The following is a 23,876-nucleotide window of genomic DNA, read 5'->3' as shown; positions in this document are numbered from 1 at the left end:
CTCTCAAGGGCTGGGTAGTAAACATCTCAGCCTTGGCGGGCCACTAGATCTCTATTGCAACTTCTCAACTGTGTTGTACAGTGAAAACAGCCATAGACAGTAGGTCAATGAATGTGGCCATGCTCCAACAAAACTGTATTTATAGCCATTGAAATTTGAGTGCCCTATCATTTTAATGTGTTACAAAATATCGTTCTTCATAGATTGTCCCCCAACCATTCAAAAATGTAAAAACATTTGTAGCTTATGGACTATACAAAAACGTGTTCCAGAATATAGTTTGCTGACCCTGGAACTCGAGAAATATAAGAAGAAAGCAGCTCTTGATGCCGGGCATTTGGCAAGTCTCATCCTTACTCTGAAACTTGTCTCCCACCAACAGTTACTGCACATGCTAGGGCTACAGAAAGGAGTCAGATACACCCTTTGGCTTCAAAGCCATGAACATCTCATTGGTGTTAGAGTAAAGAATAGGGAAAGAAGGAAAGGAAAGTTGAGAAGGGGCTGTTTTGTTGGATCCTGTATATTTTTTTCACAGTTTGATTCAAAGTAAAAGTTATCTTCCATCTTCTACTACCTTCCCGATCTCCAAACTCCATAGCATTAATTCAAGGAAGTTCTTGCATTTCTCATTTTAGTCATGTATTTGCGCTTAGAATTCCATTTGTTTACCTTTGTGTTTTATCTCTGAGAAGCTAATATCTAGTCTTCGTTTGAGACTTTTCTTTGCTCTTGAGACGATAGAAACAATCTGTTCCAAGGAAAAAAAAGAAAGAGCCAAAGGCAACCAGATCTCCAAAAGGAATTTTCTACCAAATGCCGAGCAGAGCAGAGCATTGGGCAGGTTATTACAGCAGGTCAAGTTTTTAGCGAAGATATACGAGCTGAGATTCTAGATACAAGGCATTTTGATGAATGTTGGACTCCTACCAGGATGCATATAGAACATGAGGCTTATGGTTTGAGATGGGGAGGGGGCGCATGGGTTCGGGAGGTAACATCTAATCCACCCTGTTTGATTTTCGAGGATCCATTAGGTCTGCGGTGTTTCCGTAGAGAACATTGCAATCCAGGTCATGTGGGTTCTGTTAGTATATTTATATAGTATTTTTCCTCTCTCCCATGTAGGAGCTGAATTCTTTCATTACTCTGTGTTGATGGACTCAAACTTACACAATTCAGGTTTCCCAGGCAGTGAATAGAGCCAGAAATACACCCTGTGATTAGCTTCTACATAACCTATTGTTCCTGAAAATCTCCCTCCCCATCCTCCTATTAGCTCTACAAAAGCCAGAAATGAAAAAGCTCCAACAAACCTCCCCTCCCTGCCCCCCTCAGCCTACCTGGGGGCAGGTGCTCCTGTGCCTGTGCTGGGGCTGCAGGGCCACTTGGAGATACTTTCCATCCTCATTTTACATAATGACAGGTTAGTGTTATTTTCAACCCACATCCTCTAGATTTTCCAAATAAATGTATTTCCTGTTCCTCGGCTAGAAGTCGTGAAATTATCCTGCCTGATAATGTAAATGATAAAGTGATTGTTCAATTATAGAGAATTACATATGTTATGTGTTGGAAATATTATTATTGTTGGCATTGCGTTTGAGAGACAGTGTCCTTCATCCTTTCGTATTTCATCTGTGTATCAATATTCCCCATGATCTTTCAAAATATAGGTTTATGGATTGGTCTTATCAATAATACTGCAAAATGTTCACCAGTTTTCTGGGGGCAATGAATGTTATCCCAAGGTTTTCAGACCAGAAGCCCTCATTCCAAGGATATCACCCACTATAACTTCCCCATGTTCATGACCTGCTTATGACCCTCTAGGCATAGAACTTGGCTCTGATGCCTGCCTCACTGTGTCCTAGCCTCCTTAGTGGCTCAATCTCACTGATGGGCACATGACATTTCCCGCTTATGGGATTCATCCTGAACCAACAGTCAAGTGCTCCTATACAGCAATTATAAAACCAAACTTGCAGTGTGGATTATTTATCTGGCATTTGTTGTTCTTGTTGTTTTCCTTCATTGCTTCTGGAAGCATCTGCACCTTCTCACCCGTCTGTTTTGTGTGACAGGCAGCCAGGGTTCTGGTAGTCTATGATTACAAGACAGGAGACATCCTTCCGGAAAGCAGGGGCCATTCTGTGCTCCTGTCCATGGATTGCTCTTTCGTGGCCACATTATAAGACCTTGAGAGTTAACTAGCCCATATTTTCTGGGGAAAGGCTAAGCCTTTCCATCATATTAGAGAGAGGTTGGGTCAGCTTAGGAGTTTTGTCCATTGTGAATTACCTGTTGGGAAATTACGGTATTACTGTAACTTAACATGATTTTTCTTGGGGAGAAAGTTTGGTAAACATACAGAAAGTAGGAAGCACACTGTTACCATCCCTAGTCTGGCAATTTTACCCTCTCTCCTTACCCTGGTTTTATTTTAGTTTATTTTTTACCTGTGCCAAATGTTTATTTTCATTGTAAACAGTCTTAAATTTAAAATACACACTTTAAGGGGTGTCTGGGTAGCTCAGTAGTTAAGTGTCCGACTTTGGCTCAGGTCTCACAGCTCATGGGTTCAAGCCCCGCGTTGGGCTCTGTGCTGACATCTCATAGCCTGGAGCCTGCCTTGGATTCTGTGTCTCTGTTTCTCTCTCTGCCCCTCCCCTGCTCACCATCTGTCTGTCTGTCTCTCTCAAAAATAAATAAATATTAAAAAAACTAAAATAAAATATACACTTTAAGTCCGCTCAACACTTTTTTGCCAGCCTCTGTACGTCTCTCTCCCATCTCTACCCCATCCTCAAAATTAGACACATACTAGAAGCAAAATTTCCTATTTTCCTTTTCTTAGAAAACTTTATTTAAATTCAAGTTAGTCAACATACAGTGTAGTATTGGTTTCAGGAGTAAAACCCAGCAATTCATCACTTACATATAACACCCAGTGCTCATCCTAACAAGAGCCCTCCTTACTGCACATCACCCATCCAGCCCAGCCCCACCCACTTCCCTCCAGCAACCCTCAGTTTGTTCTGTTTCAGAGAGAACAAGCTTATGTTTTGTCTCCCTCTCTATTTTTCTCTTAGTTTTCTTTCTCTTCCCCTATGTTCGTCTGCTTTGTTTTTTAAATTCCACATATGAGTGAAATCATATGATGTTTGTCCTTCTCTGACTTATTTTGCTAAACATAATACACTCAAGTTCAACCCACATTGTTGCAAATGGCAGGATCTCATTCTTTTTGATCGAATCTCAGTTTTAGTCAAACAAGATTTGTATCTTGAAAGATGGAAAGCACACACCCACTTTTTTTTTTTTTTTTGTCATTCATGACACAAAGAGATGCTACACATCCTTCCTTCTTAGGAGTTGCAAACCTGTGGCATTTAATACAAATTAGGCAGCAATCATGGCCAAGTGACCAAACCTGTGGTGTGGGATGAAAATGACACTTTAACATTGAAGATTGATAACTTGCAATATAATGATTAGTCAGTAGGATGCATTCTAGCAGACTTCAGGAAATAATGGGTCTGGTCTTGCGGCTAAACTAAGTTTTTGGTGTCTGTGTATTATGTCATAGGGGAGAAGGGTCCTCTGTAGGTTTTTGGAAATTATTTCACAAACAATATTGTTTTCTGACATATTATCCCTTCTGACGTTGATGACAAAAACCCAGCAAAAAGAATTTCAAGAAGCCATCGGGGTAAAAGAAAAGAAAAAGAAAAACTGCAGTTCAGCTGTGAGGAAGAAACTTCCCTTTTCATGTAAAGCGATCATTCTATTTAATGTTAAAACTTGTTTGGAACTTTCCTAATGAAAAATTTTGCAGAGGATTCATTTCCGTTTTCTTTTTCTCGTTATTGTTTGGCAGTCAAGGTTGCAGCTAGATCGCGCTATCCCAAAGACCCATTTGAGTTCAAGGACACAACTCACAATTCTCGGCTTGTGACCGAGCCAGGTGAAGGAGTTCTGGAGCCCGTCCTTATTTTAATAACTGCACCCCTTAGTGTTCTAGCTTAACATGCTGAGCTCAGTTGAAGAAGAAAGATGTACTATTGTTGATTTCAGCATGCCTTCAGCTTGTTGGGCAGCAAAAGACCAAAGAGAAAAGCCATAGAAAGCAATAAATAACAATTAAAGTGACCCTGCCCTCAAACTAGCAGCTTGCTCAAGACTTTAGTCGGAAGCCCTGTTAGCTAGATGCCTTTGCGTTCAAGCCACTTTGCATGCCGCTCACTCTGAGTGATTCCAGTGTGAGTATGACATTACTAATGACCTGCTAAGTGTGTGCAGATGTGGGTTTCTCCAGATGTGGTGATTCATAACGTAATGGAGATAGCCAGTCGACTCATGTTTATGGGTTGTTTGCCTTTTATTGCATTTCCGAATTTATTCGCTTTGAACTGTTTTTTAACTCCAGCCAACAAATTCACCTTTAAGTGTCAAAGGGCCTCATCCCCCTAAACCCTGTGGAGGAAACAGGGAAGAAGGAATGTGCCCCAGGCTGGAGCTGAGCATAAGATCCATCACATGTCAGCACTGGGCTATTTGGGAAAGCTGAAAGGTGGAATCCTGGCCCCATTTTACTCAAAAGGCCCACAAAGAGGCGTTGGTAACCCTGACACAGTGTTTGCAAGCTGGCGAGGCCAATAAAAAAAGAGATTTCTGTTTAAAAAAAAATCCAGTAAAATATAGGATCATCTTGAAATAAGCCCAGAGTTCTGGCCAGTGTTTCTGGAAGATGTTGCCTTGCTTTCGCTTGTAAACAGAATGCCGATGAAGAGTCGAGTAAAATGTTGTTACAGATGTTCGACTCTGCGTTAAGGCTGTTGGAATTACCACCACATCTTAAATCAATTCCCAGAACATTGTCTGGAGGTTATGTCATTGAAATAATGAATCCTCTTTAGTCAAGTATAAGCAAACATGTTAAAACATCATTGTAACTTTAAATTAAACTCTAGCGCAAACCAAGGGATCTGAAGCCTCATTAGACTTGCCTGACATTTTTCTAGCACTGAGTCTTCCCAAACTGTAAAACTGTTAGATTCAGTGCCTATTAGACAAGTGAGCTCTGGGAAGTTACAACAGCACATTAAGTGTTATACTTAGGGATGTGCAAAAACAAGCCCTTGAATTTTATGAGGACTTGGAGACTGGATGGAGTTCAGCTCCTATAAAAATTCCACGTAAGATTCCTGAACTTGTTTGTGTTTTAAAGAAGCTGGCAAGTCAGGTTCCTTTCAGAGATCATATCGTCCACAGTGTGGTGCAGGTGAAAATGATGGAGACAGAGGTGTATTGTAATTAGCCAAATTAGCCAAAACGCAGTCTAAGTAGGAGCCTGAAAATGTGCATTGACAGGAGGTGCTGGCCAATTACTTCAATACGTTTGTCTCTCGTGAAAGTAAGTAAATTTAAGTCTCCTTTGTAATTCAATTTTTACTCCTTTCGTGTAGTCACAGAAGCCATGAAATGAAAATTATATTTTATAGCTTAACTAAAAGTTTTTCTAGGTCTGCTTTCTTTAAATATGCAGAAATTGATAGAATCCATAGAAAGGCTAATAATTAAATATGGTTTATAACCTACTTATGAGAAAGAAGTTATCACTACTTCTCTCATGGGATCTAAGCCATATGTAATGGTCTCCATTACCCAACGTTCATATATTTAAGCTGAAGACATTTCCCCCCCCACCCCATTTCTTCAGGGAACAGATCTGCATTTCTACGCCTGTGAGTGCAGGAGGAAACCTTTGAACATGAGTTTCATTTAAGAGAACAAATCCCAGTTTAAATGCAGCATGATTATGATGGATGATCTTTGTGAGTTGCAATGAAAATAAATAGTTTCCTTGCGTAGAAGGAGGTATAATTTTAGCACTAGAACGAAGTGTCTCCCTGGAGCTGGGTAACTTACATGTCTTCCATTTGAAGATCGCTGCAGGTAAACAAACAGTGACAAGGTGCAAGGATAACCCACGCTTAACCAAAGTGGGTTATTATAGGTCCAGGGCCAATGGGGAAACAACAGTTAAGCAGAGGTATCCAACAGAAACGCCAATGAGTGTGACTTCTGTTCAGGTCTTAACTAAAATAGACTCAGCGTATAAATTGGACAAAACCATGGTAACATCTGGGGTCCTTGAATGAAGCTAAGTCATAGTAGCTTAGGTTAGGTGAAGAACCTTTTTGGATATGTCACTCCAAGCCTAAAGAGGCCTGTGTGATAGAGAAGCAAGGACACTCACCCCCACTAGACCCACTCACATGCACACATTATTTTAGTCTGTCCTGTGACTCGACGAATCGATGTCACCCTGAACACAGTACAACAACTATAAGCGGTCCATATTAAAAGGCAACCTTGTATTATGGGTGGAATCAATGCAAGACTTTCTACCCCATCCTTAGATGCGGAAAACGCCAAAGTATACTTAGACACACACGTCTCTCTCTTTCTCTGTCTCCCTGTTCCTCCCCCTCTCTCTCTGTCTCTCTCTCTCTCCCTCTCCCACTGCCTTTCTACCCCATTATTAACCTGGGATGCCTGGCCTCCTATCCTGTGAAAGGAAGATGAATTCAGGTCAAGCTCAGAGTGCCTGTTTGCTTGCCGAGAGATGCATATCAACTCTAAGTGATTTTTTTCAATAGCATTTATGTGGCTTGTATTTATTTCCTTTAATCTTTTAAGTGCTGTTTAGTCTCTGTGTGATTTGCTGTGGATACTCATTTCTGATAAGATGCGATATCCTCCCAGCCACATAGTTCCTGCCTGGAGCCCTAAGTGACTGATAGGGTCGCAGCCTGAGCCTGGGCCTCAGGGGGAATGGGGCGGGGGAGCAGCTGCTGGAGTGAGTGGGCTGTGGGCATTTGTAGGTGCTTCCTTGCCTTCTGGAATCACTCTCACCTCAAACCGCGTTCTTGCTCCCTTTCCACGTGTCAGCCAGAATATAGACGACCCCAGACTAACAGTGGATTAGGGGAACCTACGAAGTGGGACACTCTGAAGCAGGTTTGGAAGATAGTTGGATTATTATGATCCCTTGGAACCATGTATGGTAACACTAAATTTATTTAGGGTTTTCAGGAAAGTACCATATAATGCATGTCCTGATATGGGTCTTCCTGGGCATTCTCGAGTAGCTGAGGTGGCGTTGTCCCCCCACCCGAGACTTGTACACCATTAACGTATGTCAAGCTTCTTTTGATGTCATCACTGCTAATATTTCTCTTCTTAGCTTTAAGGTAACGGCCGTGCATTCTGAGTTTCAAGGGTGCTTCCTCCCAGTCTGTGTTGCAGTCAACTCTAAGAATCCAAGGAACCTATTTTTCCTTCTTGACATTACAGCTTTAGCCTGAATTGTGGGGGTGGGGAGAGGAGGGCTAGACTTTTGCCGCTGATGCCCTTGGGTGACAGGCTGGGTGCGCATCTGCTAATTATCAAGCAGTTCTCTTAAAAAGAAGCATGATGCAGGCTAATACATCTATAAAGCTTATTAGCGGGTGTCTTTGGGCAAAAGCAGTAGAGTGTGCTGTGTTGTTTGTGAGCGAACCTTCATATTGCTTAGCGATCTGTGTGGTTTAGACATTTGGAAAACAGCCTTTGGTTTCCAAACCCCTATGCTGCCCTCCCTCCCTGCCCCCACCACATCATCCGAGATACCATTCAATGGCAACCTCCTCCTTCATGTGGGTGCTCTTCTCCGGCCTGGTTCTCCAAACTCACAGCCCAGTCTTAATGAGTTAAAAAAGGATCCTCTGTGCACGACCCCACATGCTCTCCCTCTAGGGAGGTACAGGGACAAGGGCCGAGATGGGCTATGGATCCTTGAGCCAGCATGCATCAGTGTTCCCAGCCCTGACTGATTGAAACATTGGCTGTCAAGGCCTCAAATCCTTGCCTCTTTCCAAGGCTCTTCGTCTGGCGTGCAGGGATTAGGCACCAGCTACGTTGGTTTATTTGTAGAATCAGCTGGTTGGCGGCTACTATGCTGCTATTTCCCATACAACTTTATTTCTGATTTTGCTTATGAGAAAACCCATTCGATTACTCAACAAAGTAACTAAAATTAACTCTAAGAAAAATGATTGAGTGTTCCCATATATGTAATATATTTTATATACAGATAAATCATGCGTTCTTTCCTTTCTTATGGTAGGGCTTTTACAAACTGGTTTAGTCTGTTTAAAGTGCATGTTCAAAGGCTGGAGAGTTAAGGGGTGATGGTTTCACCTTTTCGAAGCCGGCCTCTTTGACTAACGCATTTGGTCTTTGTCACTGGGTCCTAAAAGACAGCCATGAATTCCTAGTGAGTGACTGAGCCGTGAGTGTGTGTCCTTTGATAGCTTGCCTGTATTTCACGGTCTGCCCTCAAACTGTTCATAATCTCATGAGCTGCCTATATTTCCAGTTGAAGATGAGCCGCCATCAACACTGTCCCCCAAAAAAAAGCAACGGAACGGAGGCATGCGGAACTCACCAAGCTCCTCACCCAAGCTGATGAGGTAAGAAGAGGGGCCACAGGCCATGCGGGTCCCCCTTGAGCGCCTTCTCCTCCTCTCCCGGCCCCCTCCCCGCCTTGCCCAGGCCCAGAGCCGCCCCTCCCCAGCAAGCACGAGGCGGGGGAGGGGACCAATCGTTAGGTGGCTTCTTAAAGGCTGGAGTATTTATTCTGTCAGCTTGTCAGCAGTTAATGATAGAGCTGAAAAAATTCTGTCATGAAAAACAGTTTGAAAAGCTGTTTGAAAAATACATAGGCTTTAAAGTCTTAGCTGTCACCATGTCCTGTCTATGTGTAGTTCCTAAACAGCAGTGGCACTAATGACGGCGGCAACCAATCAGAGGAACTCATGTGGTTAGTTTGCCTCCGGCAAGTCTCTTTCTGCTGGAGTCCCTCCGAGGACTGTTTTCTGTACTTAAGGCCATATGTGAGATGTATCATCACAATCAAAAATGAACCTGAAGATTACCTTCCTTTTATCCTGTCGATTGAAATCAAATTTCTGTTAATTGATTTTGACTGATAAAAAAGTCTAATAATCTGTGGACTTGCCAAAGCAAAGTTCAAAAGTAATCCAGTTCTGCTCAGGCTAAAAGCAGTATTAATTATGAAATACGGCATGTGTGTACTCTTTCTCTGTCTTCCTTCCTCCCTTCCTTCCTTCCTTCCTTCCTTCCTCACTTCCTCTCTTTCCTCCCTCTTTCCCCCTTCCTTCCTTCCCATCCTTCTTTCTGTCTTGACTATGGCTTCCTCTCAGAAATGGCAAATGAAACCAGATTTCGACAGACTTCTGCAGGTTTCTCTTCCGGGCCTCTTCATCTTTCATTTCCCCAGATTGTCTGCGACTCATGTGCCAATCCTGTGCTTATTTCCTCCAACATCCTAACTCTCCAGCACCCCAGTGATGAAACAAGAGTGACCCCTGAATGATAACTGCCTTGGAAATACCTGCCATCTTGATGTTTCTTTCTTCTTTTCATTGCCATTGGCTGCTCTCCTCCCTTTGATTACTGAAATACAATTATGGCCACTTCCCCCTACTTTTCCCTCCCTCCATTCACTTGCATCTTCCTGGCTTTCCACGGCCACCCTTCTGGGACACAGACGGGGCAGTCCTCCATGCGGTCCAGGGCACAGGTTCCCATGGAAGAAGCCCCTGGCCCCATGTCCTTTTCCGTTATGATCATCTCTTCCTGTTAAATGTTTCCTTACCAGTCCTCTGCCTGCCCATTCGCTCAATCTTGCTGGGGTGTTGCTGATTTACATGCTTGTTTACACTTTATGAGGAGCAATGAAATGCACCAACTGCCAAGCTTCTCATTTTTACGATGCCAGTTGTCATGCTACCATTCATTTCCTATTTACTCACCTTTAGGTAATCGCCTTATCTAATGCTAATAGTTTTATCCATTTAAAGTAGAGAAAAGCCCGGGCGCTTTCTTTTGCCTAAATTTAGAGAAGCAAATAAATAAATAAAGAGAAGTCTGAAAAATCTGAAACCTTTGGAGCCAAATTCCCTGTCCCTGTTTGCTATGTAAAGTATGGCTCATTTCTTTGATCTTGAGTAATAATAATTCTGAGGCGTTATACTGTTTTCATATGCTTCAAAGCTGTGTCAAAGTTTTGCTGCTTAAGGGTACTTCTTTATTCTGTTGGCTCTTGGGTACCAAGATGACAGGTCTTCTGTACGAGGTGGAAGCTTTTTTAAGTCGTAGCCTTCAGCAAAACATCAAATTACCAAATCCAGGGTAACATACTTCTACACAAATGCCTTTCCTGTAGATATATTATACCATATATATTAAATACTTTAGTGTTACACGCTACATTTTATGTGCAATAGAAAGTGATGGTTTGAGGTAGCCTTGGGGGGACTTTTTTTCCACAAGCAGAAAAAGCTAGTGTATACCGTATCAAGTATGGTTTTTACAGGACTTTCTGCCCGAAGGCCTTTGTAAATAAGTAATGATCAACAGATTGGCTGTGGGTTTTTGAAAAGCATGCCTATGTCAGTTTGCATGATGGGGGAGAATTTTCAAAGTGGGTCTTGCTTTCATTGCCTGTTGGAGAGGGGCTGAGGGAGCAGTCATCCCGGGCTGGAGCTGTCTGCTCCGTGGTACATCAGAATTGCTAAACGTGGGTCAGGCGGTGAGCCGAAGCTTGCCAAGCTACGGAACTTGGGTTTCTGGTATTGGTGCCTTTGGGCTACTGCAACGGCCACAGCTACTTCTGTTCCCACCTGCCCACCGCGGTCTCACTTGCGGCTCAGCTGAAACAGCCTGTCCCACGAGGAGTCAGAAAGTCTCAGACACTCCTTCCTTGCCATGACTTTCTGTGTCCCAAGTGCTCTGGAGACAAAGACAGGGTGCTGAGCACGTCCCTTCACTTCCAGCACGTGCAGTTTCGTTTGGTTGGAATACCTGGCCCTGACAGTGAGGTTGCCAGGACCTGTTTCTGTTATACGTCTCTTGTTGACTGAAAAGAGAGAGGGGCTCATGCAGCATCTGGTGGCTTCTCCAGGTCGCCCCACCTCTTCACATACTCCCTTTCTCCTCTGCAGAAGATAGGGCTCCTAGGTCCTATTCCTCATGACCTGAAAAATCCATAAAGGAAGCTAATGACTTATTTGAAGTGAGTTTTTCGACATGAGTTTGCGGCTTGCTTGTTTGAGCGGAATCAATCATTCTGAACGTGGAAAGGTTTTAGTGGCCTATGGGCAGTGATAGGAACAGCTCCAAGAGAAACCGGAGAGCCCAGAATGGGCTAGGATGGGCTTTAATTTACCACTGTGGCTTCTGCAAATAAAACAGGCTCTGCGCGAGGGTTTCTTGCAAACCATCCGCCAGCATGAAATGCTGCCGGGACTCTGCACTAATGGTCTTTGTCTCCCCTTTGTTCTGGTATCAGACATACCCTGGTTTTTCAGTGTCACTTAACTCTCGGCACAGTCATTAGGTGAACAGCTTCGTTTTGTGTGTCTGGATCCTGATGCACTATGTTTTTTAGTCACCGTGACAGACAACAACTCTCGCAGCCAGACTGAGCCAAATGGCAACCGTCTGTGCTCCAAGCCAGGCATTCCTGTGTCATGACAGATAACCTTTGGCTTCCCATCCCCCGAAGGAGGAGTGGGCCATGGAGTTTCCCAGATTCTTGTTATTCGCGTTCCTTGTTGGTCTCTTAACATGGAATGATTTAAGGAGCTTCTCCTAGTTTCCCTTTAAAATCAACAAGCACTCATTGTCCACTTGTCTCTGCTACTGAGTCTGTGCCTTGGGAGGAGGGCTGTGTTTCCCTTCCATTGCAAGGCCGTAGAGGGCAAGCATATTGTCTCTAGATAACTAAGTCAAGTGTTCTTAATTTGGGGGTCTCACAGACCCCACAGACCATCAAATGAAAGCTCTCTAGAAAGACTCTCTAGGGGGGAAAAAAAGGACACTGGGCACCACTTTGACTACAATTGAAGCAGATTCATGGACTGCTTCAATCCCTGCCCAGCTTACAATCATATTCAGTTCTTTCCACAGCCACCTTCACGTAGTCGTATTCACAAATGCTGTTGGATCCTGGGAATATTTCTCCATTGGGTAGGCAGTACAGAGTAAACGTCTGGGCTCTCGCACCATATTCTCAAATGGGACCCAAAAACACTGTGCATTTCAGCTGTTTCTGTTCCTTTTCTCAGATTAATTCTCACCCAGCAAAGGTTTATCGAAGTCTACTGTATTCAAGGCCTAGAACGTCTTTGAGGAGTGAAAAGTAAGACGGGTTACAGTAGGTCTCTGTCTTCAAAATGATCACAGTTTAATGTAGGAGACAGACAAGCGTGTATGGCAAAATAGAGTAGAAGGAGCTTGGAGATGTACTAGCAGAGGCCGTGAGAACAGAGAGAGATGTCATTACCCCTAGTTTGGGAGGCTGAGGCTGGTTTGTGAAGGAAGGTTTATTAAATCTACCCCTGACTGATGAGGAGAGTTCTCTAGTAATACCAATACCTACCCTTGTTCATTGTACTGGATGCCAGGCATCATCATTCCCAGAGTGTTATGCCTTTGAACACACTGAGTCCTAACTATAACTCCATGAGTAAGAATTATACTTTCCCCCACTTTACCGATGCAGAAGCTGAGTAACTGAGATGTAAAGTCTAGTGAATCTGGTGAGTCTTGCCTAATTAGGAAGATTGAACCCGGGTGGTTTAGCTTCTAAGCCCATATTATGAACTCTTTCACTGTTCTGTCCAATGGAGGAAATAAGGAGAATGCTCGGGCCATTGTAAGAGGCTTGGTGTGGTTGGAGCAAGGGGTCCCTGGGGTGACATAACTGGAGCTGGAAGTATGAGAGTATTCTTGCACCTACTCATGTAAGCCTTTGTCTGTCATAGGCACTGGGAAACCTTTGCAAGTTCTTGAGGAGGCAGTGTTTTGGGAGGATCACTGGTGACATTGTCAGGAGACGTTTAGGACTCTCCATCAGGGCAGCCTTGTGAAGACACACGTTACAGAAATAGAGAGGTGTGAAGGGAAGGCCCAGCCAGCCCCAGCCTCTGCCAAGGTCCTTTGGGTGCCACACCACTCAGGGTCTCCTATAGAATAGTGGAGCAGAAGTGGGCCCCACTCTTCCCAAGAAGGACACACAGCATTCCTGACATCAGTTGGTGTTACACCTGCTTCTCCAGGACCTAGGAAACTCGGAGGAGTAAGATAGAGGGGCCATGAGCCATGACGATTCATGTAGGATGTGTTGGGTAGACAATTTACCGAAGAGATGGCCCACAGCCAGGCCAGCAAGGATCACTGGCAATACTGAAAACAGAGGAATTGAACAGGTGAGGGGAGTTCATGTCCCGAGACCTAGAAAATATTAGAGATCAGTTTGCTGAATAGGAGGGGAAATATGATTTGAGGAAAACAGATTATCTTCTTGGGCATTTACTGATCATCAACTGAAATAAACTCATCTGCTTGTTAAGGCCCATTTCTCTCTTTCACCTCATACCTTTTATAGGGTCTTTGGTGAGGACTGCCAACTTGAGAGGTTCTCGTAATAGCAAATGGCAAAATTTCCTGAGCCCAGTCCAAGTTGGGGACAGAATGCCACTCTTGCTGTTCTTTGCAACTGGCAGAATTAAGAAGGAAGGCAGGGACAGCTTAGCCAAGTAAATTCACCTCTGAATGCACAAATAGCAAGTGACAGGCCCTCACAGGACTGGAGAAGAAAGAAATAGGGGGGCTCATCATACCAGGGCTTGGGTGGATTTGACACAGGTCTCTGGACAAGTTGCATGTGCAGCAGAGGGTTATTATCCCAACCTCTCGTTTCGAGAGCATCGTGCACGCTCTCCTCTAGGACGGAAGAATCTGTCAGTCCTTCCAGGTTGTCTCCCAGACACAAAGGCAGTAATTTCCTTCTTGCTTTTAGAGTGGTGGCTGCCCACCAAGAGATGACGTATTAGGTGGCAGTAGCTCTTCACTGTTTACTTGTTAGGCAGGGAAAAAATGTATGTAGATAGATACAGAGAAGTTGAAAGGGACTTTAGTTTTGACAGAGTGGCTAGAGCCTGGTTTTGTCAAAGTGGCTCCAGGGATGGCCATCTAGTGGGGGATGGGGGTTGGGTGGGTGGGGGGGATGTGGGGGCAGCTGTGTCTCAGGAGAGATGCTCATTACACAGGAGGGCGGGGGCAGTGTTGAAGGATGAGCCAAGGTAGGAGCCAAAAGTCAGTATCCTTGCAACATAACAAGAAATAGTATCCACCCAGAAATGAAATACACCCCAGAATGAGGCAGATTATTTATGGTGCTGAACACCCAGCTATGAGCCCTTTTGAGGAGGTCCGCCTGAGACACTCTTCAGCACAGTCAGACACTCACTTGCATGGCCTGTCGTTCTTGAACAGGACTTAGTTACTAACTGCCTTGTTTCTTTCGTGGAGTGGCAGAAAAAATGACGAGAAAGGAGACTAGAAAACTGACTTTTAAGCGTACTTCACAAGAACTAATATTCCATTTGCCTTTTTATGTTTGCTTATTCGCTGATTAGCTCATGGGAGTGGAAGTCAACAACAGAGAGAATATGAGTGTGGCATCCATGTTGGGAACCCCATCAAGTGACACAACAGTTCAGGTTCCAGAGAGTCACAGAGAGGCAGGGTGGGCAACCTGGATGTGTTTTTGTCATCCGTCCTGTAATTATCCATTTAGATAAGAGGTCCAGGACTAGGGTGAGCCATATGAGGTGCCTCCTTAAATTCCACACCTAGACACTTTGCTTGCAGCGCTCTGTCCCTGGCCTTGCTGGATAGAACCATAGCCTTTTAGTCGGTATGCTGCAAACTGTTGCTATCTCTGGTAGGACTGACTCAAACCATATAGTTTCTCCATCTGGGCAACACTTTATAGCAATGGTTCTCAAACTTAGGCATGCATCAGAATCATCTACAGCATCTTGGTAAAACAGCTTGATTCGGTAGGTCTGGCTGGGCTTGAGAATTTGCATTTCTCTCCAGCTCTCAGGTGATGCTGATGCAGCTGGTATGAGAACCACTGCCTCCGTAAGTCAGAACAGTGAAAGAAACCTGATGTCATAGGGGCTCTCCTTACAGAAATGTTCAGACTTGACAGTGGAGCACTGAATAGTTGCTTCGTTCAGAACACTGTCTTGACCACCACTGGCGATCAAACATGAGTCCTCCCCGCTGATCAGCTACAGCATCTGGATCCAGGAACACTCCAGACAGCGGGGCCGGTTAAAGTCCTGTTTTCAGAGTCTCCCTTTAGATCAAGATGCCCTGTTTCAAATATAGTCCTTGAAAAGCGAAAAACAGTGCAAAAGCCTTGGTTGTTCCCACAGCAAACTGTCTCAAGATATCAAAGGTGAGTAAACTGTCACTGGGCACATTTTCTGGTCTCCCTAAAAGGTCTGGTGAGTTTGCATTGACTGGCTTAAGAGTCAAGGAATTAGAGTCAGACTAGAGATCATTCATCAGTTCCTCTTGTTAGTTGGTTGTTTATTAAGCATCTGCTGTGTCCTCTGCTGGGTTCTGGAAATTTGCTAAAGAGTAAAATAGGAGTTCCTTGCCCTCAGGAAGCTCCACATCTAATGGATGAGACAAAAATGCAAATTATTATCTCTGAAGGAGCATCTCTCACTTCTATAGGAACTCCTAGGAAGGGAAAACAACTGTCTCTGGTTATGGAGGAGGGAAGCTTCAGGGGGAACATATGAGACAAACTGTGAGGCCTCAAAAATATCCCAACAGTTCCACAATGGCACTTGACATTGATAGATCCACCCCACAGAATTAGTTTTTGCCACCGGGACAAGAAGCCTGCAGAAGGCTGAGAAATTCTCTCACGTTTTATCCAGCCTCTGATCTCCCAGGGAGACCACTGCAGGGTGGGGCCTCAACCTACATGGGATGCGTGGAATGACGAGAGAGCCTCTATGAGATGATAAATGAAGCCCCAAAGCTCAAGCAAGTAAAGGGTACAATTCAGAAACCATATTACAGGGCACCTGGGTGGCTCAGTTGGTTAAGCATCTAACTCTTGATCTCAGGGTCCCGAGTTCAAGTTCTGAGCTGGGCTCCAGCTTGAACCTACTTAAAAAAAAGAACAAAGAGCATGTTGTAACTTTCCTTTTTCACCCCCCTCCATGTGTGTGTGTGTGTGTGTGTGTGTGTGTGTGTGTGTGTGTGTTTTGGTTTGTTTACTTATACTTTAATGTACATTTCTGAAGGCCAGTGTTGAACCCACTGCCACAGAAAAACTGGGATTTGCTGTATTTGCCTGGAAGGGGAACTGTGCTCTTTAAAATATAATACTGGCTTCCTCACAGCAGGTTTGCTAGAAAAGGGATTTGTGGTTTTGCTTTAGGCACTTGTCTTCCAGGCAAGCTTTTTGTGTTTCTGCTGTAGCAGGGCATTTAGTTCACTTCCTCAGATTAATTGATGGCAAGTGGCATTCCTCGCTCTGCAAACCCTCAAAACAATGATCTTCTATTCTTTATTTGAAGTCAGGCATACTTAATTTCTAGCTGTGGACTTTGGAGGTGTGAGCTAAGATTCAAGAAGCATAGATATGAAAAATTTAACTCACTGGAGCTCCTTGGTTGCTATAAAAATGAGGGTATTCCTGCACAGAGCCTTCAGATACCGGGACAAGGCAAAAGCTGTCCCAGGCTTAATCGATTATTGAGGCTCTCCTTAGCACGTTGTCCTGACAAAGGCTCTTGGGGCAATTTCCTACTGATTATTCACACAAGCTGTGCATTTCATGAATGCCCGCCATGCTGGTCTGCCTGTCTTTGCAGCTCAGGCACTGTAGTTCAGGGTTCTGCAATGGAGAAGGAACAAGATCCAGGTGCCTCCTGTAAGTGGGAGGGGGTGGAACGGGGCCAAGTGGCATTGGCTTCCGGTCAAGACCTGTCTGTTCAAACCTTGCCTCTCCTCTCTCTGGCTGAGCCACATTAGCCATGTTACTTATCCAGTCTCTTTCCCAGGCACACAAATGTGTAGTCACAGCAGAAATTACATGCAAGTGTTACCTTGATGAGTAAATCATAAAAGGTAGGTAAAAATTTCAGCCCTGCAACATTTGTAACAATTCAACTCACAGTGGCTAGCCACTCATAGTAGCAACAGTAGTAGAAATAATTGTAGTAACTCTGCATTTGTATTATTGAAGTGCTCTACCTTTACTGTCTCCTTTCAGAAGAGCTACAAATAAATGGGTGGGTTGTTAGCAGAGTATAAAGAATGATAATAATAGTGGTAGTTAACACTTCTTGAAGGAAAGCTCTGTGTCAGGTTCTATGCTAAGTGCATGACAGGACTTTACTCATGGAGTCCTCAAATGGAGTCCATTAAGTCATGATGGTGATTAACACTCATTTTACAGATGAAGACATTGAGGCAAAGCACAATGTAACAAGTGGTAGATAAGCCAAGATGTGGAGCCACTGTGCCATATCATCACTAAGGAAATAGGGGTTTCCTGCCCTCAGTGATCCACCCCCAAAATGTACCCTTTGGAGAACGACTCTTGGTTCAGATGAATGCATTAACTAGCTGGTGCACAGGCTTCCTTTTTCTTTTGAGCTGGGTTGTCATAGGTATTGATCCAAAAATGTGGATACAAGTTAAAGACTAGAGAGAAGTTCCCTCTTAGATCTAATTATATACATGTGTTGGGGTGAGGTGGTGCTGAGGAGGGAAGGGACATGGCCCAAACTCTTTGAATAAGATATTGTGCATTTCTGGTATAATTCCATGTATTCCTAAACTGGTGGCAGGATGCTTTTCTCCATGAAGTGAACAGGTCAGACTGAAACACAAGAAGGGCAGCTGGGGTTCCTTCTAGGGACTGATATCTGATACTTCATGCTCCTTTTTCAAGGTGGACTCTTGTATGAGTTTCCTAAGGCTCTGCCATTTACTATTGTGGTCTTAAGTAAGATATTTACTATTGTGGTCTTAAGCAACAGAAATTGATTTTCTCATAGTTCTGGATTTTGAAAGTGCAAGATCAAGGTGTCAGTAGGGTTGGTTCCTTCTGAGTAGGAGAAGGAAGACTCTGTTCCAGGTCTCTCTCCTTGGTTTCTAGATGCCTGACTTATACCACTATCTTCACATGTCACATGTCTTCCCTCTGCACATGTCCATGTCTAAATCTCCTCTTCTTATAAATTAAGCAGCCATATTCAACTAGGGCCCATCTTAATGACCTCACTTTAGTTTAATTACTTATTTAAAGGCCATATTGTACAATATAGTGACATCCTGAGGTACTGAGAGTTTACAGGCTTTGTAAACTCAGTGTACAGACCTTGTGGGGGACAAAATTATGCCCATTTAACAACTCTGCAGCAGATAGACCTCACCTCATGGCATTCCTGTTATCCTAAAATAACGCATGTACATGGCTCAGTGATAAATGACAAATGAGCCTTGAATAAATTATGGTGCATTTTATGGGAGTCGAGATTACTTTGTGAGTTGGGGAAATGTATAAATAATTAAGATAGGAAAGACAATATCTAGTATTGCCCTTGATTCCAACTAAGTGGTTATTGAGGAATTGTCTGAGGACATTTGAATGGGTTCTCTTAATCATTTTGTGAATCAGTGATGCTGGGATGCTTTGTTCAGAGAGGTTTCTGGTGGTCTTCCTTTCTGTGTACAACAAACTGCCAGGTCTTCTCCTGGGCCTCCTCTGACCATGGCAATGTTGGTTGTTGTGCTCAGTGGCAAATGCTTGAACTTTCTTTTGTTTATGTAAGCTCCATCAATCTCAGTTTAGCAGCACATGTTCCTGTAGCCAACTGGCTCTTCACTGTTCACCTATGTCAGAGACCTCTCAGGAGTTCAAGTCAACCTAAGCCCCTTGAAGTTACTACAGGAACAGACATGGTAAAGAAATTTATCCTGTCTGGCTCAAAGTGGTTATGGATGCTCGTGTTGCTGGAATGAATCATATTCCTCCCAGATGGAAAAACAGTTATGGTCCTTCATGGAACTCTAGAGTGATCAGTCTTAATTCTTCCTATCTCTCATCTTTGCTCCAACAACAACCTTTCTTCAGTTATTTAGTGCCTTCTGGCTTTTTGATGTCCAGCAGTGGCCAAGTATTTCAGAATCCTAGCCTTGTCTTCCTCAGTGAGAGAACAATGCTTCAAACCTTGAGAGTCTTCTAGGTTCACCCAATGTTTTGAATGAAATCTCTATATCCCAGCTTTTCTGGAATGTCTCAAGTGATGAGAAATCCACTGCCTTGGGACACAACTCATATCATTTTTTTTTAAACCTTCCATTTTTATAACATTCTTTGTGTTTGGAAACTTGATTTTTGTTCTATTGAAATTCCACACATGGTTCGTCGCCTGTTCTGAATCAGTTGTACACAATCAGTGGATTCCATCTTCCATTCGATGACCACCGTTGCACATCAGAAGACAGCTACTGTATGGGGCGCCTGGGTGACTCAGCCAGTTGGGCATCCAGCTTCGGCTCAGGTCATGATCTCACAGCTTGTGAGTTTGAGCCCCACGTTGGGCTCTGGGCTGACAGCTCGGAGCCTGGAGCCTGCTTCGGATTCTGTGTCCCTCTCTCACTGTGCCCCTCACCCGCTCATCTCTGTCTCTCTCTCTCTCAAGAATAAATAAAACATTTTAAAAAAATTAAAAAAAAAGACAGCTAATGTGCCTGGCCTGAGTCTTCTATACCTCAGGTTGGGCCAATACCACAGCCAACATCTTCAACCGTGGTTGGGGGTGCCATGTGTGGGCTCATTTGGGCCTCAGTTCTCTGAGCAGGTTCTAATGGCTGCTAGTGGATCAACACTAAAATATGCTTAGATTGCTCCTCACCTTTCAGGGCTCAGATAAAATGTTACCTTCTCTGGGAAGCCTTCCTTAATGTTTCTCAAATACCAGGCAATTAACAGTTTCTTTCTTGGTATTATCATACCACCTTGCATGATATGACACTCATCACGGTGTATCACAACTATTGATTGACATTTTCTCTTTCTTGCTGTATTATGACCCTCCTTTTGACTAGGGACTGTGTCTTCATCATTAGGATATCTCCCATTCATGAATCAAAATAGAAAATTTATGTTTATTGGCTGTTTGACGATTTAAGAAATCAAAGTTTGAATTCCAGGTACCCTGCTGGTCAGAAAGGAAAATATCTTTGTTTGAGGAGATTTTTAATGTTCTTCAGATAAAACTTTTTGAGGAATATCTTGGATTATACATTTAAGTTGTCCAGGCCAGGGTGAGAGGTGTGTAGGGAGTACCTACTGCAACAAGGCATACCACTGAGACTTCTCTGATGCTTCTAGATATTCCAGTGCCAATCATGATTCACAACCCTAGTGTCAAACTGCACCTGAAACTAATATAAAATTGTATATCAACTCTATTTCAAGAATAAATAGGATTTTTTTTTTGAAAAGAAATTATACCTGCTTCCTCCAAACCCCAGCCCCAGTTTAATGAGGATTGACATTAAAAAACTATCTTTTTGGGGCGCCTGGTTGGCTCAGTAGGTTAAGTGTTCGACTTCAGCTCAAGTCATGATCTCACAGCCCGAGAGTTCGAGCCCCGTGTCAGGCTCTGTGCTGACACCTCAGAGCCTGGAACGTGCTTTGGATTCTGTGTCTCCCTCTCTCTCTGCCCCTCCCCCACTCATGCTCTGTCACTCTCACTCTCAAAAATGAATAAATGTTAAGAAAAAATAAAAAGAAAACAAAAGGCTGTCTTTTTTCTTCTTATTGAGGGACGACTGATCATCAGCCTTGTTTATTTACTTTTCTAAGATGAAAGTTGGAGGCCTTTGTGACCAAAGAATGATTCTTTCCCAAAAAGGTAGGGAACCCAAATGTATGTTCTTCCACCCAAGACACATATTTTCTAGAAGGAATTTTGGCCAGCTTGCTATATCATTTGCTTGCTTGCAGATTTTATGTAAATATTCTCCTGGCTGTCTTTTAAATCCTGAATGCATTAGGGGCAGTACTCAGACCTTCTTGAGATAATACTTCCTCTCTAACCAATAAACTGGGCAAGAGAATTTGAACCTGGCTCTATTTCTCTGAGGTAAATTTATTAAGATCCTCTTGCAAAATATGTTCTTCTAGGGCTGGGAAGAGTTCATTCTGTTCATTTTCTTAAATCTCTTCTCTTGGTGATTTCTATCCACCTACCTATCCCAGATGGTATCTACAACAACTATTGAAGATTCTTCAAGGATAAAAAAAATCAAAAGTTGCTCTTTCCCTGATCTGTGACCAGTTCTTAAAAGAAACTGCCATTTTATTTTAGCAGTTTTGACCGAGTTCAGTATTTGAAAGGTGGCCTGGTAGTTTACAACACCTTAAGACCTCCCAACAGCTTAGCTACTGAGACGCTATTCCAAGGTGGAGTGTTTTTCCCCTTTGAAGATTAGATATGACAGTTCCTATAGTAATCCAGCATGTTTGTTGAAGGTAACTTTGCAGGATTGCCTCACAGGGTATTTGTCATTTGGTATAGCCTAAAAGCAAATTCTCAGGAATAAATAAATGCAGCGAGAATTTTCCCATCTTGAGTGGGGGTGGAAGGAATATTGAAGGGAGGGGAATCACAATAGATATCTTGAAAGATTAATTCTAGGTATGTGGACCATTCCTGTCCCACTCTGTGTAGTGGATATATAAGTGAGAAGCATCAGAGAAATTTCAGAGGGAGAAATACTGAAAACTCAATAAAGATTACCCTTTGATGCTTGAAATAGATAACTTAAAAGGTAAAATCACTTTATAGTAAGTTTTTGGAATTTGAACCTATTTATATTTTCTGTCTTAAATCGGCAGTGTTATTTAGGGAAGATAGTTCCCCTGCAATGAGAGCTAGGTATTCCTGGAACATTGTCCCAATTATATGCAGTCAATGTTGTAGAAACCCAAATGACCTCCCCTCAAATGGGAATATGAAATCACTATCACAGATGGAACCTGACAATGGACATAGTCCTAGCTGTAGGAGTATATTTCTTATGCTGTAAGCCTGTTAGACCTGCCTGATTTTATTATAATTCCTAAGGTTGTTGGCGAAGATCTGCCAACCCACTGGAGGGGAAGTCTCTAGAGCAGCATCTTCCCTTTCCACCAGTAAACAAGGCAAGAGAGCGAATTCAAGACAAGTTTATTAAGATGCACCTGAGCGTGAGCTCCCATCCAAGGAATGCTGCAACAGGGAGGCGAAGTGGGGGTGGGGAGACCGTCATTGGACCGTTAGTGCAAATACAGTTGTCACGGCAAGGAGAGAGGGTGTTGTTTGGTATTGAAATCATGTATTCCAGATGTGGGCATTTGGTAGTCAATCTGCTCTGAAGTGACATGCTGCTGAATCTTTAAAGGGCTTCAGCCGGGGAGAGCAAAATCTGATTGGGCAAATTGCTAAAATATTTAAAGTGCAGCCTGTTAAAGCTTTTACTGCGAAGAGCATCACGTCAGAAGTTGTAGTCAGAAAGAGCAAGTAATTGGCTTTCCATCCTCATGCCAGTCAGTTAGCATGAGGCTCTATTCCTATTCCTTCCTCTTCATTGCCAATGCTAATAACAACCCTTTGGTGTGAGTGCGTGCATGTGCGTGTGCGTGTGTGTGTGTGTGTGTGTGTGTGTGTGCGTGCATGCGTGCGGTCACTGGGGAGATTGGATAGCTGGTAAAATGAGAATAGGAGGGAGGGATATCCATGAAAAGGAGGCTAAATCCACAGAATGACGTGAAGGCCATTTTAGAGAAATAGGAACAGGAGGGGAAGGTAGAATTATTAGCTGATAAAGGTCACCTGCATTTCCAAGTGGCGATGGCAGTTGGGGTAGTTGTCTTTCAAAGAATGGGTTCTGTAAGCAAAAGAATGGCCTTCAGTGACAGCCACTTCCTGTGCATCTTTCAACTCCTCTGAGATCTAACTCAGGGGGCACTTTCCATTTATAATTTATTACATTTTCCACTTAGGTTTTCTTGTCCTTTTCTCCCCAGGCATGACCCCTTGTTAATTCCTGGCAATGATCAGATTGACAACATGGACTCTAACGTGAAGAAGTATGATTCTACTGGCATGTTTCACTGGTGTGCACCCAAGGAGATAGAGAAAGTCATCCTGGTGAGTGACGGGCCACAGAATCCATGCCGTTCACTTCTGTCCCAAACTACATTTGCCAGGAATGGGTTTCCCTAACTGGATGTTGGGAAGATACAGTCCCTGGTCCTAATTATTTTTGATAAATAAAATTAGGGACACATCGAAACAACTAGAACCCTCATCAGAATATGAACCAAGGATGGAATTCTAAATCTCTGAATATTTATTGGCTCATCATGATAGGGGATGGTCATATGCTGTGTGAAAGGCATCATGGGAGGCAGTAAGTACAGTCATCCCTACGAATGTGGCTCTGCTTGGCTTCTTTACACCTTAGTTCTCTTATATCTAAGAAGGTGAGATGAGATTGACCCTAACCCCTAGGGTTGTACTGAAGAGTAAAACCCACATGGGACTCAATAGTTACTTACTATTATTATCATTATTATTATGAAATGCCATGAGGAAATGTGACTGCTACCAATATAGTAAACAATGTCATTTGTTTATAACAACATCTTGCATTCTTCTAGGTAATAGCCTTGCGTATTTGGGATCCTGCCTAACGCATGATGCAAAATGCATTTGGCGATGATGACAACGATGACCCATGCATGGGTCTATCTCGGGGAGGTGGGAGCTCAGAGCCCCGTTTTGTGGTTGTGTCATCTCGGCAGCAGCAGTGGGTTTTTTCTGGTCTGTCCTAAGAATGTCAGCCTAGAGAACAATCCA

General features: G+C 43.4%; 1 protein-coding gene across 35 annotated transcripts in view; it reads left to right on the top strand.

Annotated features, from left to right (window-relative positions):
- The window catches only part of KCNMA1 (potassium calcium-activated channel subfamily M alpha 1), a 733,580-nt gene that overhangs the window by 632,530 nt on the left and 77,174 nt on the right, over positions 1 to 23,876 (top strand). For 32 of the 35 annotated variants that reach the window (XM_043596657.1, XM_043596656.1, XM_043596650.1 and 29 more), the window contains 2 exons: positions 8,426 to 8,519; positions 23,042 to 23,165. In XM_043596657.1, coding sequence (XP_043452592.1) covers positions 8,426 to 8,519; positions 23,042 to 23,165 — 218 coding nt within the window. Of the gene's footprint in view, positions 1 to 3,880; positions 3,968 to 8,425; positions 8,520 to 23,041; positions 23,166 to 23,876 lie in introns of all 35 variants that reach the window. The other 3 variants (XM_043596674.1, XM_043596673.1, XM_043596670.1) reach the window with 1 other exon arrangement.

This window comes from Prionailurus bengalensis, chromosome D2, assembly GCF_016509475.1.
Source record: "Prionailurus bengalensis isolate Pbe53 chromosome D2, Fcat_Pben_1.1_paternal_pri, whole genome shotgun sequence".
In the NCBI taxonomy this organism is placed as follows: Eukaryota; Metazoa; Chordata; class Mammalia; order Carnivora; family Felidae; genus Prionailurus; species Prionailurus bengalensis.
This window is presented reverse-complemented; position numbering and strand designations above follow the sequence as displayed.